The sequence below is a fragment of the Streptopelia decaocto genome, assembly GCF_964273445.1.
Source record: "Streptopelia decaocto genome assembly, chromosome: 1".
Taxonomy (NCBI): domain Eukaryota; kingdom Metazoa; phylum Chordata; class Aves; order Columbiformes; family Columbidae; genus Streptopelia; species Streptopelia decaocto.
In genome coordinates this window covers 175,565,310-175,582,293 of record NC_138663.1, presented here as the reverse complement: position 1 = coordinate 175,582,293, position 16,984 = coordinate 175,565,310, and the positions used below count along the sequence as shown (strand labels likewise).

The window sequence follows — 16,984 nt, the reverse complement described above, 5'->3', positions numbered from 1 at the left end:
AAGTAGACAATTCATCAGCATCTCAGGAATAATCCAATACAATTCAAATATTGAAAAGCAACCTGCATTTTAGACTCTCAATATGTTGCTAAATTACCTAAACATAAAAAATAAAAGTTCCTGGTCACTGTTACACAACACGGTATTTGTAAGAAACAGACTGGGAGTAATACAATATAATTATTTTATAAAGCATAGTGCAGCAGAGAGCAAGTTAGCATGCAAACGATTGCCCACGAGAAGAAAGGAAATACATTATTTCATTGAAAGCTACAAAATCAAATATAATCTTAAACATTCCATTTGTTAATCTTCTCTTACTTCAACTTTACCACTGGGTAAAAAATCCAATCAGTTGCATTATCAACCCAGACTCAAATTTCTTAATCATTTCAAGACTATGAAAACCTGCTAAAGAAATAGCAACAGGTGATTTAAATCAGTCTAGGAAGGACAGATGGAGGTTGTAAGCTCAACACTATTAACTGTGCACACCTCATCAAAAATGACCACACCACTGTTCCCTAAGGCAGGAAACAGCAGCCAGCATTTCTGAGCACAAGTGTGTTGCACATCATCCAGCATAAAACACTCTGTGCTTAAGCTCTCAGTTATGCCCAGAAGTACTTCAGCAAGAACTCTGTGTAGCACTGAAGTCGTAACAGCTGATCTTTAGATGCCTATAGAACATTACTTCCTAGGTTAAAGATCAAAGACTTCATAGAATGATCCACTTTCAGAAAAGCTATTCTTATCTGGAAAAGGATAGTACAGACAATGAAACAGGTAACTTCAACAGCAAGAAAAAACAACCTGCTTTGTGATACAGAACCTCATCTCCTATTCAAGAGACATATTAAGTTTGAGAAACACAGTGTTAGCATGACACTGAATATACCTAACACTGTTTGAAGAAAGCATTAAAGAGTTTTACAAGCAACTGTTAGTTTGTTAAACACGGTATTTTAAGCTAGACATGCAGCCCAAGTAACTTTAATATTAAACATGCAATCACAGATAACTGCCACATGTAAGCTGGCACAATTACTTGTGTCAATCTCATTTAGCTATGATTAGAGCATACTTCAAAGCCATCCATAGATTTTTTTTCTACTTGCACTGAGTTTGTTACAGATAATTAACAGTTTAGTGAGAATTTGCCAATTAACTAAAGTTAACTTCACAATTAACAGAGTTTCTCCTCCCTGTAAGGTTATTTCTATTGCATTAGCAATAAGGTTATTAGCTTAGCAAAGCCAAAAAAAAACTTAGGTTGGCTTACCACATCATCTGTCAGTGTCTTGATATTTAAATGCTGTAAATCAAACAGGAAACCAGTCATGTCACAATTGTGCAGTAAAAAAAACAGCCAAAAAAAACAAACAAAAAAGCAAGTGTCAGTTAGTTACAGTTACTCAAAATAAGATGCAAGTTAAACAGTATTGAATCATGGCACTTGAAATAAAGTAATAATTTCTTGGCAAGTTGTACTTTGCTGGCTTACAGTGTACAGCAAGTTATACAGGGAATACAGTGTAGATTAAAAAACAAAAAAACAAAAAACACAACTGTAATCTGACCCTTAGAATAACACCAGAAGAATACAAACCAAGCACAGCTTGAAACAAGTTGTGGTTTATTATAATTCAGAGCTAAATACAGAAGACCTGTTCATAGTTCAGCTACTAGAATTGTGTCTTCTCAAAATGACTGCAGGGACACCACCAAGGAATCAATCCAGAGTTTTTAAATTCCTTAGAAGAACAGCACAGCAGTTCAAAACTATCTGCCAAGCTGCAACACTTGAGCAACTGAGATTGTTGACTGCTCTCAAGCATTGCCTATGTGGCAAGTGGAGCATGAAGTTATGTGTAGAAACTGCCATAAGCATTTATTAGTAGTAACATCCAAAAATCTAAAGAAAATCACTCACTGCTGTGTGAAACAACAGTTCTTGAATCAACTCTTTCGCTCTCCACTGCACATTGACAAACGGGAGCAAGTACTGGGACGCAGAGCTCTTGCACAAAACTGAACAGCAGCGCTGAAGAGCAACATTGGTGACTGATGAGTCAGTGTTGCAGGGATACCATTTATAGTTTTTATTAAGAAGCTGAGAACAGACTTGGCAGAGAAATGGGAAGAATGTGAGGTCACATACTTAGTAAGATAGACTCTTACCCTATTCTTAGACTTCCCTCGCTGCCTAGGGTACAAAGCTTGGCAGTAGCTACAGCAATTGTCAATGGCTACATCTAAATTAATCGGATCTGGAAACACTTGCTCTGTCTTCAACAAGTCAACAATACTTGGGTGTCATTACTCATGATATCTTCTCTGGCTCTTCCCTCAGAACTGAAGAATAATTTTGTTAAATCAAACATTAACCTATGATAGCTCTACTCAGTATTGTCAAGAAAGTGAAGAAGAAGCATCTGATGAATGGTTATGAAGTTAAAAATAAAAAGCAAGTGAAGTGTGAGTAAACACTCAGTACTCAGTGACATAGTGTAAGTTCTGCCATCAGTAATAAAAAAAAATTGCAGCTAGGTCAGTACTGAACTTTTATGACAATCACACTCCATGTTCTAATAGATGTGGATTTCAAATAAATGAAAAGAACAACAAAGTGAAAATATTTCAATCAAGTCGGGAGACTGAAGATCTGTATCCCAATGTTCTAACTGGTGTTCTCATGCCACAGAGTCAGACCAGATGTTTGCCACACACGCTGCTGTGGAGCTGGGTTTTATGACTTGTTCCTCTCATTCTGCTAAATAGCTAAAAAGGCAGCATAAGCGTTAATTTCCATCATTTGCAAGAGCTCAAGACTTCACATTTACCAAGGTGTTGGTTATAATACCTCTATCCTTAAGTGATCAAAACTGCAGGAGAAAACACTAGCATATGGTCTTACACTGCAAGTTGGTAGCAAAGAACATAAAAGTTTATTCCTTTTTCATACACACAACTTAAATTGCTAAGCCTTAAGCAATGCACAGATACCATTGTGAAATTCCTCTAGCATGGTAGGAGACTGAGTAATCTGCTTAGAATGAAAATCTTCTGCATTATGTGCTTTGAGGTGGAAGTTTAAGACTCATGTCAAACTCACGTACATTCCACTAAACAGACACAGGAAGGACAACATCAGGTTCACTTGCACTTAGGAACAGATGTTGGATGTTCTGTGATTGCTCTGTACAGACATCATTATGATCATCCATGGAATCAAGGCAATATTTCCCAGATTCAGGTTTTGTTCTTTGAAAAAGACAAAGTTAATGGAATAGTTCAAGACAGTAGTTTTGTAGTTTTCAATTAAGGTCTGAAATTCAGCAATGGAATTTACTGTGGTAAAGTGGGGAAAGTTCCCCATTTTCTATATCAGAACATTTCACTGACCCATGTCATCTAACTAATCAGTGCAAAAAAAAGTCTACTATGCAACCAGTTAAGAAGGTTTCTTTATAAAGTAGGAGAAACCCCATACAAACTACAACCTAACGTTCAGATCTTTTACCACTCTAATATTAAAGGGCTGAATGACTTGGAGTAAGACATCTCAAAAGACTTATTCTGAGAATTTTATGTTATAAGACTTTTCAGTCAGAGGAGCTGGTTAAAACATAACTAAAGTGATCTTTTCCCCTCTCCCTCACCAAGTCCGTCTCTACTGGCAAGGCTGTACAATGTAAAACCAGTTACCAACTTCTCTAGTCTTCTGTAGCATTCAGGGATACAGAGGTGTGGAACATTACATGTGATCTTAACAATAAAATCTTATCACACTGTATCTTTTAATGGCATGAAGTTTAGAGGACTACTGTGACTCAGGAACAAGGGGTGTATTTTTATTCTTGCCAGGCCAAAGAAACAAAACAAACACATTTCTAGTAATGGGAAAAAGTAACTATACCACAGTTAGGTAGAAGTTGGAGTGCTTGACTACCCCAGGAAAGTATTTTTATTTTAAGATCTGGATATGTCAGTGCACAGAAGATATATTCTGCTCAAGTGAACAGGTTTCCTTAAACACAGGCCTGGAAGCAAATAAACCTGGCGTAATATTCTTGTAATATTGAATACTGCTAAAAACATTATATAAGCTTACAGAATACTGCTTTGCTATGGATGAAAACACTCATATGATATTCTGTGGCTTCCATGAACTACACCAGAATAATAACATTATTGCTTTTCAGAGCACAGGAGCTAAGTAATAGTATTCCTCTAGTCTGTTTATCATGTAGAAAATAGATAGACAAAATTGAAAAACAAATTAATTATATTTTAAGTACATTGATATCCTGTTTTCTACTCAAAGCCGTACAAAACCATGAAGAGATTAGGAATTAATTAAGATACTTTAGAAGTCCAGATTTATTGGTAGCACCTACAGTTGGAAAAGCAGAAGTATCACCATTGGTTAGTGTTCAGCTATACAAACACATTTATAAAGAGCTAACATTTTGAAATTACATTTTCCAGGGTATCTTAGTTTTCAGTCTGGGATATGAAGGAAAAGGCTGTTTGTTTTGCAGCTGAGCCAAAGCAGTTCAGCTAAAGCTAAATGACAATTAAAAAGAAGTGTATAGATATATCATTTTGAAGAAAGCAAGCAATCTCACATGGAATTACCCCTTTTTGAAGATTATGTCCCTCAGGCATACTGGTAAATAATTTATTCCATTGGACGCAGGATATACACATACATTCAGTGTATGACACAGCGTTCTTGAAAAACTGTCAGAAGACAGCTCATCTCAAAACATCAAAGACAGTGAGAGCTTTAGAAAGAAACGGTGCTGGTGTCACCTGCTGTCTTCATCTCCCTGTTGAACTCTTCTTTAGGCCAAGAGACATTGCAAAATGCTTATGTGCAGAACTGGCTAGTTGGTAACATTTTTGTTATCCTAGAAAAGAGTTGAAAAATTAGAACTGACTTCTGTAAAGTGGGGAAAACTGCTTTATCCTTTCATCCCTTCTCCTTCAGAGAAGGTCAGCGAAGCTGATGAAGGGTCTGGACCACAAGCCTGTGAGGAGTGGCTGAGGAAACTGGGGCTGTTTAGCCTGGAGAAAGGGAGGCTGAGGGGAGACCTTACTGCTGTCTATAGCTACCTAAAAGAAGGTTGTGGCATGGAGGGTCTTGGTCTCTTCTCCAAAGTAACAAATGATAGGACGAGAGGAAATGGCCTCAAGTTGCACCAAGGGTGGTTTAGATCGTATATTAGGAAAAAAATTCTTCACAGAAAAGGGTTGTCAGGCATTGGAACAGGCTGCTCAGGGAAGTGGTTGAGTCACCATCCCTGGAGGTGTTTAAAAGACACATATATAGATGAGGTTCTTAGGGACGTAGTTTAGAGGTGGACTTGGCAGTGTTAGATTAACAGTTGGACTTGATGATCTTAAAGGTCTTTTCCAACCAAAATGATTCTATGACACAAGAACTGAGATTCACAACACATGCATGGCAACAAGAAGGCTACTCACAGAACAGAAAGAGTACTCTGTATCTTGAAAAGGTCATACATGATGAAAGCATTTGTGATGCAACTTCTGCACCACTCAGCTAGGGAAAAGTAAGGCAAATACTGTTTGGTCTCACATATATTCACAGTAAAGAATCTTATTGTCATATAGAGGACGATCTTATGTTGCACATCCAAGCAGTAGCAATACTGGAGCTTAATCTGCAAGACAATTTGAGTCATTATCTATATAATTAACCATGACAACGCTGGGTAGAGACAGTGAAGCAAAGACATGAGAAATGCCACTTCATTCCATTAACAGTACTATTTGGATCTTTTGTGTCATTAGATTTATTTCTCTATCTTTGCATATGCACATTTATAAACAAAATTATACTTAAATGCAGTATAACAGTCCAGGCAAACAGGACTAGAATGCAGGAGAATGCCACCTTCTCACACAGGACCTTCAGTCTCGTGTCTTTGGCTTTTCTGCCACAAGCACTACAGCTCAGTGTGGCCTGGAAATGAAGAATATTCCAGTAAAATGCAGAGTATAGGCTGTATCATCTAAAAGTTTTGGCACTCTACCAAAAGGGGCAACATCTCCATTCTTTGCAAGTGCACTTTTCACCATCACATGAACACAGAGTGACATTGCTCATCTGAGTTCCTGAATCAAAACACCATGTTTAAAAACAGCATGTTTGGTACTTGAACTCGAATTATGCCCAGAAGGGAAAGAGTGAGTTTGCCATCAGAAAGGCAGACAAGGTCTGATTTGTTGATCATAAATGGAATTAGAAGACAGACAATCACCCAGTCATACATCCCTGGCAGTATGAGAGGAGTTTCAGGAGTTTCAAGCAGCTAAACAAGAATTTCAATGTGTGGCTTCCACCACAATGAAGTACTTCAAATTACAAAAAACTAAAAAAGTCACAGAGTCTGGTATCTAAATCCTTTATGGATCTTCATTTCTGCCTTCCTTGCAGAAGAAAATAAGCAAACAAACCCACATATAACTCCCCCAAGCCACTGCATACACAGATACCTTCTCTGTTAAGAAGAGCTTAGAGCCTACATGTAGCTATAAGATAAGAACCCAAAAAAAAAAAAAAAAAAGAAGGCTTTAAGCAAGATGCAATGAGTTCGAGTTTTAGAAATGGACGACTCAAACTCGAATGTTGAAACTAGAGAAACAAAGACTAAGAATGTGCATATAATCACACAATCCCCTCTGTACCTTTTTAAATTAGTGAGAAGAACTCATCACACACTGCCCATTAATTCTATCACCAAAAAGATTCAACACAAACTGGTTTTCTTCCCCAAAGGTTATTCTCCAGCAGAAACACAACCAGAACAGTGAAGCAGGGATTGCAAGGCAATCTGTAGACTCAGTTGTAGAGATGTAAATTGGATGATTACAGTGAACGCTATTACTTTAGGATCTCCTTTGTCACAATATTCCCTCAGTAACTTTGCTACCTCCGTCTGTAAATGCAATTTAGAAACTGCTGTGTAACTCCACAGCATTTCCTACTTTTAATTTCCAATATACTACTTCAGCATTTATTTAATAGCTTTATCGCACTCTCTGTTGCTTGGAAGGCACTCTGAAAAGCAATGAGGGGCAAAATTATCTTAACAAGACAGTTTCTACACTGATTGTGATGTTCTTTAGACATTGATGAGTTAAACTCAAAATTGGTGCTTACAGGTAAGATTATATAACAAAGTGCTAGAACACAGCAGTAAAATTTAATATCATAACCCACAGTGTTAATTCATGCCAACAAAAATAACAGCATGAGGAATTTACAATTTTACAAAGCTGCAATAAAGTGGTTTAGGTAACATCTGTTCAGCAATCATTTCTTTAAAAGACTAATTTAGATTCAAGGTCTTATACTGCAGCCTAACTGCAGCAATAATTCAGTCACTTTGTAATTAAAGATATTGACACAGATCGGTCTTACCTTTCTTCTCTATGTCAGAGAAATGCTCTTAACTACATCTTTCTTTGATTTACAGACACCGTTAAATGCAAGTGTTAATTTGTCTATTTTTAACAGATTGGTGCCAACAAGAAAGTCTTCTTGACTCACATAAATTTCATAAAAAGCTTCATCAAAAACATAACCTGAAAGTCACTGAAGACACATCAATACTATACTGAGTTTAATAGAAACACCTCTAACTTGAGCTAGAAATTGATCTTTTGAGGCCTAGGAGTCCTCAGGATGTAGTCCCAGAGAAATGAAGTTGGAAGTCACGTAATATAGCACTCTCTCTTATGATTTCCAAACACTTCTAAGGAAAAAAAAAAAAAATCAAGGACAGAAAGTGGCAAGCAATGGCTTTTTACCCCACTCCCCAGAAGACTTCAAAAATGTATTTCTCAGTAAATGCATACACAGAAAACAGGTATGAACACTGTCATCCTTCAATTCATTTCCTCTTTTTACTAGGCCCTAACCCTCAAGGGTGAATTTAAGAGCTTTCAATAAGCTGAAGTACCACGGTACCATAGAGTATCTTTTATCCTTTTAAGAGTCCCACACTTGCAAAACCTTGGACCTGCTGAAAAAAGCCAAGCTGGTATGTGCTTCAGAATTAAACATCACTCCTAAATTATTATTTATTCCTGTAAAAGAACAGAGAGAACTGAGGACTTACAACTCATTCACCACTTCTGAGAAACCAGCTTGTTCAGAAAGGCAGTACTTCAAGATGATATTTGACTGGAATCAACCACTGTTACTGGTTAGCTCAAAGACTCTTTCTCCACTCTCCAAATGAAGTGATTTTTAAGAAACAAGAACTTTCTTTGGAGGTAAAAAAAAGGAAGGAGGTACATGTTAACGATGTCAGCTTTGCAAAAAGCAATCCAATTTCACCTCAAGGTTTGTCAGGGGATGAAATTCTTTTTCAGATTAGCATATCTGCTGTGACAGATCAATATGATGCATTGATTGGAATGGTCCAACCTGGAACTTATTTTCAAGCCTTTCACACTGAAGAAAATTAGACTAATACAATGTGGATGACTTGAGTTAACTGAATCTAAGAGCCAATTTCATCCACATTTGACAAACGTACAAGAGATCAGAAATATAATTTAGGTGACATGAAGAAGTATGGCACTGTAAGTATCCCAAACACAGGAAAGGCTATATCTTATATCTAAGACTGGATTACAGAGAATTCAAAAGAGTAAGAAAAGTTTTATGTATTCTGACACAAACTAATTTAACTAATAAAGGTATATTGAAGACATATTATGGGAAGAATTAGATGTGAACAGGTCAACCCAGTTACACCATCTCCCCCACAATTAAAAAAAAAAAAAAACAAAAAACAGTCTTGTAAGACAACAGGAGGTAGATAAGAAGGAGTTTGTCAATTTTAGATTTAATAGCCGGGTGATAAATATTCTGCATGGAGCAGCATGCTGCTCTTTAGTAACCGTTAAATTCCACAGATTACGTTTGTAAACTATACCCCTCATAACAGTTTACATGAAGACAGAGCGACTAAACTCTATTCATGAAATATTCATCTCTGACTCTTCTTAAGGTCACCCAGTGAGCAATCCAGAACACAATCCAGGTTTGGAGAACGAGAATTCTTCTGTCTTGTATCAACACCCCAGGGCAAAACTGAATGCGATATTGCAGCTGGGAAGTGACCTACAACAATTGTCTCATCCAACTGCCTGACCGCTTCAGGGCTGACAAAGTTAAAACACGTTACTAATGACATTGTCCAAATGCCTCTTAAACACTGACAGGCTTGAGGCATTGCCCACCTCTCCAGGAAGCCTGTTCAGGTGTTTGACCAACCCTCTTGGTAAATAAAGGCTTCCTAATGTCTGGTCTAAACCTCCCTTGACACAGCTTTGAACTATTCCCACACATCCTATCACTAGATACCAGGGAGAAGGGATCAGCACCTCCCCCTCCGCTTCCCCTCCTCCGGAAGCTGTAGAGAGCAACGAGGGTCCCTCAGCCACCTCTTCTCCAAACTAGACAAACCCAATGTCCCCGGTTGCTCCTCATAGGACATTCCTGCCAGCCCTTTCACCAGCTTTGTTGCCTTCCTTCTCTGGGTACATTCAAGCACCTTCATATCCTTCTTAAATTGTTGGGCCCAGAACTGCACACAGGACTCAAGGTGAGGCCACTCCAACACTGACTACTGCGGGATAATCAGCTCTTTTGAAAGTTGTGGTTTGACAAGGTATTGTCATAGATTAAGCATATTCTCAGTCATCCCTGCTTAAAGAGTTTCAGAAACTGGGCAGGTGGAACAAGGGCAGGACAAAATTTAAAAAAAAAACTACATTATGATCATATACACTCTACAAAGCTAGGTCAGATACTAAAATTTAACTCACTTTATTTCCTGTAAGCTGCACCAAAAATCAACACTGTGACCTCAAGAAGACAGACAGCTGATGCCCATATCTACTCATGCTCAAAATCACCCTTGCCTAGCCTGGGAAGTCTAGACATGCACCAGACAATCTCCTGCACCTAAGAGAAGGCTTACTTTCACTAAAGAGTCAATCAAAGTTCATTTAAGAAAAAATTCTCAGTGGCTTGTACCACATATCTAGTAGGATTATGTACTAAATAAATTATTGTATTTCTATTTTAACACACATGAAAAAAAAGTGAACATGATGGCAACACCCTATTTCTGTTTTAACACATGGTTAGGGGAAAAAAGTGGAAAATTATTGCAATATCCTGTAAGCATAAGAACTTAACAGTTAAAGTATCGATAAGAAGTTTAACTTTTTGACTCAGTGCTTTCATCAGTCTCACACACAAATCTATGTCTCCCATTTACCACAGCAATAATCCAGCCAAGTTATATACCCGTAACCCTGTTCAGCCTTTTAGACTGAGCAGACCATATAGGTTTTTACTCAGGGAATCTCTTCTAAAGCACATCCAGCTGTATCACCTTCATGACTAAAATGCATGCACCTCCAGAAGATACATAACCAATTATAAAGACAAGCAAACAGCTCTTGGTCACACTGCTTCATACATGCCCATTCTAACATGCAAAAACAGGCACAAGGACTTGGATCCAAGAGCAATCTGCGCAGTCACAATATACAAAGGATTCCAGGAAACAGGAATGCTGGGAGCAAGTTGTGACCTTCCAGAACAGGTTTGGCCAGCCTACAGTTTGATACTGTTTTCTAGCTAACATTTTTGAACCTGTGCTCAAGTGCCAGACATTCAAGTCCTAAATATCACACAAAGATGCCCTAGAATCAAGAATCTACTCTATGGTAGGTATATTACAGTACCTATTTTGTAAGCATATAATGCAGCTTAAAGCAGGTTGGCTTTAAACCCGCCTGGACGCCTTCCTGTGTAACCTCATCTAGGTGTTCCTGCTCTGGTGAGGGGATTGGACTAGACGATCTTTCAAGGTCCCTTCCAATCCCTAACATTCTGTGATTCTGTGGCTCAGAGTCGACTGAACAAAGACTAACACGTGCATCACCTAAATATAAGCATGGGATGCATCTGCTCCATATGTGGTGGATACAAGACTGGTAGAATGTATGTTTGTGCCAGCTTAACACTTGGAAATCTCATGATGTCCAAACAAAAACTGGCTCTTCCTGGGTGCCTTTTAGTTAGAGCACATCTCACAGACACATTGTCTTGTGGACAATTATCAGTCATTTCAAGTTCCCCAGTTTCTTGGCATGACAGCCAAAAGATTGTAAAAGCAGAGCTAGGGAGAAGAACTTTGCTATGTTCCTTAAATTCAAAGACTCAGTTTTTCACTGTACAGTTTACATCACCAAAATAAAATAAAACAAAAAATCCAGTTCAAATAAAACTAACATAATCTAAAAGCTAGAATTCCGTTCATCTTATACCCATAGCTGTCAAACAGTAAGATAATAAAGCTTTATGATGAAGAGGAGAGACCTGAAAACTTGGTACAAAATGAAGCCAGGTCCTTTCAGACAGGCAAAGAGGTGACCTGGAGGTGACCTGGAGCTGGCCGGCTCACCTTTCAAAGCCCGGTTGAAGACGACGGCGCCGGTTTGTAGCCCCTCCATTCCCACCAGGACCCCCGGTCTCTCGGGGGGCTCCAGGTCAGTGACCGCCCCCCGGAGCGGAGGATGGACCCGCCGCAGGGTCGGCGCCCCTCGGCGCAAGCCCGGCAGGAAGGCCCACACCTCAGGCAGCCCCAGCGGGGGCAGGGAGTGGCTTGGGATCGATTCGTACTTACGAATTTGGGCTTCCTGCCGTCCGCCGCCTCCTCGGGGCCGCCGGCGCTGCCGGCCCCCGGCGGGCCCTTCCGACGAAGCCCCTTGTTCTCCCGCCCACCGCGACCCGGCGGCGAGGACGGGGCGCAGTATCTTGGCCGTCGCGGCTCCATGGTCGCGCCCGGGAGATGAGAGGAGGGGAGGGGAGATGAGGGGAGGCCGCTGCCCGCGATCGGGCCCAGGCCCGGCGGCCCTGGCCGAGCTGGGCGCCAGCGATTAGCGCAGCTTAGCTCAGTTCGGCCGGGCAGGACGCAGCGGGGGGAGGAGGGAGGCTCAGGGCTAAAGCCGCCACCGACGTCTCAGCGCAGTAAAGGATTTAGCGAGGCTCTAATCCCGGGGCAGGGGCGCGCGCTCCCAACGGCCGCTCGCCGGCGCCTGTCAGAGCCCAGGAATGTCCCGCCGTCCGAATCGTCCCGCCAATGCTTGTCCCGCCTCCGGCCTCCCCGCGCTAGCCAATCCCGCGGCGGCGCGACGGAAACGTCGTTTCTCGATTGGCTGGCCTCCTGCCAATCACTGGTGAATCAGCTGTTCTCGGCAAAGCGCTGGCGAGCCGCCCCAGTGGCCGCACCTGTTTGCTTGCGCACCGCCCCCTCATCCCTCGGGACTACGTGTCCCAGAGGGCTGTGCGGCGGTCAGCCGTAGTCCCGAGCGGGTCAGGCGCCCGGGGTCAGTCCGGGAGCGGGGTCCGTCGAGTAGCGGGGTTTGTGAGCGCTCATACTTTGTTTGTTTGCTGTTGTTTTTTTTTTCCCAGGGTTTGTGCCATCTTGTTTTGGCCCCTGGGAAGTTTTATGCTGCCACGCAACCGCGGGCCGCCCTGGGCGGGCGGTTCCCCTGTCAGCAAACGGCGGGTGCGCAGCCAAGTTAACGTCCCTTGGGCGGGGGTGTGTCGTTCCCCTGTGGCAGGGACAGTAAGATGTGCCCGCCACCCTCTGCCTCAGCTCTGTGAAAGTACCGTCAGAACGTGGGGTAGATCCCCGTGTTTTAGGGCACAGTCGCCTCCATCTAAATCAGGGGTGTCAAGCTCGTTTTTACCGGGGGCCACGTCAGCCTGGTGGTTGCCTTCAAAGGGCCAAATGTGATTTTTAGGACTATATAAAGGTAACTACTACATTTATACAGTCCTAAAATTATATTCCGCCATTTGAAGGCAACCGCGAGGCAGACGGCACCCCCAGTGAAAATGAGCCTACCACCCCTGAGATAAGGGGTTAAGATGCACCCTCACCCCCTCAGGAAGGTTTTATTTCGTTGCCTCCCAGGCTTGGCCTTTTCTTCTGAGTGATCTAATCACCTGCAGCTGAAGGATGGGACAGGTCCCTCACTGGTTTGTTCTAGGATGACAATTTCCAAAACCTGGTTTTGCTAAAAATTCTGATTTCATGGAAAAGACCCACTGTTTTACAGGTGAAAACTAGTTAATCTCTTTCTAGATAATATATCTAGAGCCTTGATTTTTTTTTAATATATGTAAATACACAATTTTATATTTTTTTATATTTATATGTATTTAAGATTTTTATAATATATACTTTATACCACTTTGCTGGTTCTGGGTTAAGAAAGCAGAATAACACAGGAGATAGGCCCTATTCAAAACAACGGCAGTATTTTCAGTGACGTCTTTAGGCCGGGATTTTGGTTTGTGACTGAAGGAGTCTTTGTGGAGGAGCTGTTAACTGTACTAGCAAGGCCAAAAGAACATGCATACCTACATTCTGTATTTGCTTAACGCAAGCTGCTGTTTTCTGTAACAGAAAGCCCTGCAGTTTTGGGGAAAATACACAAGTAGATAGAGATTTTGTTAGCTCTATACTAACGAATTGTATATGCTTTAGAAAATAATTGAATTCTCATTACTATAATCAGTACCGTCTATTTATTTTTATCTTAAATTAACAGGAGTTAGAATAATTATGCGAAATGGAGGGGAAAATCTATTTCCAAGCCTCAGTGTTAAGTATCATTAAGAAAAATAAGGGTAGCACTCAGCATTTATATCTCTAGAGTATTTTCTAAAACAGAACAAGTTTCATTTTTCTTCTGTTATTCAGTAAGAAAGATGCTCAGGTTTCTATATTGTTTTTATAATTTTGTGTTGTCTTGAATGCAGTCGAAATAAAATGCTCCCTCCAACAACTGCATTCACTTTTTTTCCACATGATTTGATAGCCATTCATTACAATGCAATGACACATAAAGAATAAAGATGTCAGTCCTTCAGCATGACTTACACAGGCGGTGACCTACAAAATGTAACAACTACCATTATATGGAGCTCTGGTGAAATGCAGCAGAATGCAGCCCCAAACTGGACCTTTGCAGGACTGGGCCTTAACACTAGGGAGCTGTGGGACTAGGTAGAGTAAATCGGACAGTTTAATGTACACAAATAATTCTGTGGCATATTTTTGTAGATGTTTTGTAAATTTATATTGGAATTCTTTATGGAGAGTATAATTAGCACAACCCTGTTTAATGTCATGGTTAATGATTTCCTGGAACATTTGATTAAAAAATTAATCAGCCTTTGTGTGTGTATGATAAAGCTATTTAAATGGACCTCCTAATTGCACTGTGGTAGAACACAATGGCTTGTGCCAATATATCACTTTCAAGGTACTGTATTGCAATAATAGAGAAACACTGAAGGGAATAATTTATCAGACAGTTTTACTAAGCCAAAAGTAAATGTTAGTACTTTTGATCTATTATCATTATTTTATACTACCCCTCTTGTGCTTGTTAGGTGCTTCACAGAACAAATACACTCTTCCAACAGCTTAGCTGGCCAAGATTAATCATGGCTGAGGAAAAAATTGTGAGAAAGAAATTCATGAGTAACACTGTAATTGTGCAGAGATTATACTTAGTCATGACTTGCATATAGTTTGGCAATTTTGCATTATTTTTGTTCTGGAGTAAGAATTTTTCAATTATTAAAGTCTGAGACAAAGTAAATGCGTGAAGTTTAACATGCAGATATTTGCAAAACTGGTCATTTGGAGTGATGGATTTTATTAGGCTCTTCCCATTCTGTTCCATGTTGGTTGATTTGTTCGTTTTCTTTTTTAAAAATTTACTGTTACTCAGGTCTTAAACCAAAAAAAAAAAAAAAAAAAACCCACCTAAAACACCTTCCTAATATTCATTGTTCCAGGGAGATTGTTTTTCAAATAAATCCCTGCACACAGTGTTTGTAAGCTGGCTTTTGACTGAGTTTAGGCAGTTCTCAATATTTCATTTGGAGACATCTAGTTCTTGCCTATAAGAAGATGATAAAACAGTTAATTAACTGTTCTGTAATTAGGTTCATCCTCTTAAACTGCCACATAAAAGTTATGAAGGATTTTGTGAGCAATGTTGTTGTTTTCATAGAGCAAGTATACAAGTGTAACTGTCTTTATTACTAAAACTATTTAAGTACTCTAGCAAGCAAAAGCTTCAAGAGCCACAGCTCCTGTGGCTTGGCAGAAGCAAGGCAAGCGGCAGATAGACATGTCTTTTCAGGAAAATGGTTTCTTCTTTCTCTCATGAAAAGCACCAAACAGACCATTTTATCCCAAATCCCTCAAATTTGCATAGCTGTTTGTAAGTCTTACCAATTGAATGTGTATCTTATACATTTCCTAACATCTTATTCAAACAGTGCATAAAGTAGTTACACCAAGTTACGGGATTGTTGAACTTATAATGCTGATCAAAATTAAGTTGGAAAAACACAGGCAATTGATGCTGTTTATTATGTAAGGAACTCTTTAGCAGTTGCATTTTCATATTACAACAGCAGTCATTAATAATTTAAATGTATTGCAATATAACACCTTAAATGTCACCTATGGATAAGATGCTACTTAATTTTCACAGCATGGGTGTTTTGCAAAGTCTGTTATTCCATTATTAAGATAATGTACCCATTAAAAACTCAAATCATTCATCTATTAAATTTACTAAGGAACCTGGCTGTTAACAAGTTTATCATACTAATAAATGAACAAATTTAAGTTAGAGTTATGAGAAAATGGATAGTCTGTTCAAATAATAAAGTTTTGCTGAATAAATTTTACTATTTTTTTTTCCTATAAAGCAAACAGCCAGAATTCTTGTGACTTTTTAGACATCATTTGATTATCATTTAGTCAGTGGCACTGCCACTATACTAGCACATGTCATTTCTGCTGCCTGTTTGGGTCATAGACTAGGAAGTTGAAAATCCAGAACTAGAGCTCTATGCTGGAAGATCATGGTTATCAATCATTAAAAGGAAGCAAGTAGATTTTGCAGCCTAATATGACACTAGCCTGAAGTTCTCACAAGGGAAAAAGCTATTAGACATTTTCTGATATACACTTTTAGTTATGAGCTTAGTTATGAACAGTTACGGAGTTATGAGTCTACTAAAATGTGACAAAAAGGAGTTCTGGGTTTAATAGTATTTTCATAAAGGATTGCATTTTTTCTTTCCTTAAGATCACCATTCAGAAAACTTTTGTTACGAATCTCTTTAAAAGGAATCTGAGAACTGAGCTTAGGCTAAACTAATAAATAGTCATTTTTGAGACTGCTTGGGTTCTTTTTTGATAACGAGATAGTTTTACTTATGTGATGCTTTAGGAATGTATGATGTTACTTGTCTTATGATGCTTCTTTTTAAAATCTTGCTCTTACTCTTCTCTGACTGCCCGGTGTGCTACATACTGTTGGAAGTACTCACAACACTTGTTTGACATAATTTGCTGGCACCCTTGCAGACAAGTATGTATGTGCTTGTTACTATTCATCTAATACTTTAAAATATTTTAGGTGAAAGTAGAGCCCTGTGACAAGATGGATAATTAAAGAAAATGCTGTTTTCTCTGGTATGTTGAATTGTCTGCAGAGACAAGTAGCTTAGAGCCATTTGGATCACAGACTTAGTAAAGTTGCTCTAGTCAGACCTCTTGAATCAAAGAATCAGAGAATGGTTGGGGTTGGAAGGGGCATCTGGAGATCATCTAGTCCAACCCACCTGCTAAAGCAGGTTCACCAGAGCAGATCACACAGGAATGTGTCCCGGTGGGTCTTGAATGTCTCCAGAGAAGACATCTCCACATCCTCTCTGGGCAGCCTGTTCCAGTGCTCTGGCACCCTCAAAGTAAAGAAGTTTCTCCTCATATTCAGATGGAACCTCCTGTGCTTCAGTCTGTGCCCATTGCCCCTC

The 16,984-nt window shown here is 39.7% G+C and overlaps 1 protein-coding gene across 3 annotated transcripts in view; it reads right to left on the bottom strand.

Moving 5' to 3' along the window:
• DIAPH3 (diaphanous related formin 3) overlaps positions 1-12,309 on the bottom strand; it is a 226,826-nt gene extending 214,517 nt beyond the window's left edge. Inside the window, exons 1-2 of one of the 3 annotated variants that reach the window (XM_082073435.1) lie at positions 11,751-12,309; positions 1,283-1,315 (exon numbers count right to left, since the gene is read on the bottom strand). In XM_082073435.1, coding sequence (XP_081929561.1) covers positions 1,283-1,315; positions 11,751-11,900 — 183 coding nt within the window. In that variant the 5' untranslated portion in view covers positions 11,901-12,309. Of the gene's footprint in view, positions 1-1,282; positions 1,316-11,750 lie in introns of those variants that run through there. The other 2 variants (XM_082073436.1, XM_082073437.1) reach the window with 2 other exon arrangements.
• Positions 12,310-16,984: the final 4,675 nt, after the last annotated feature.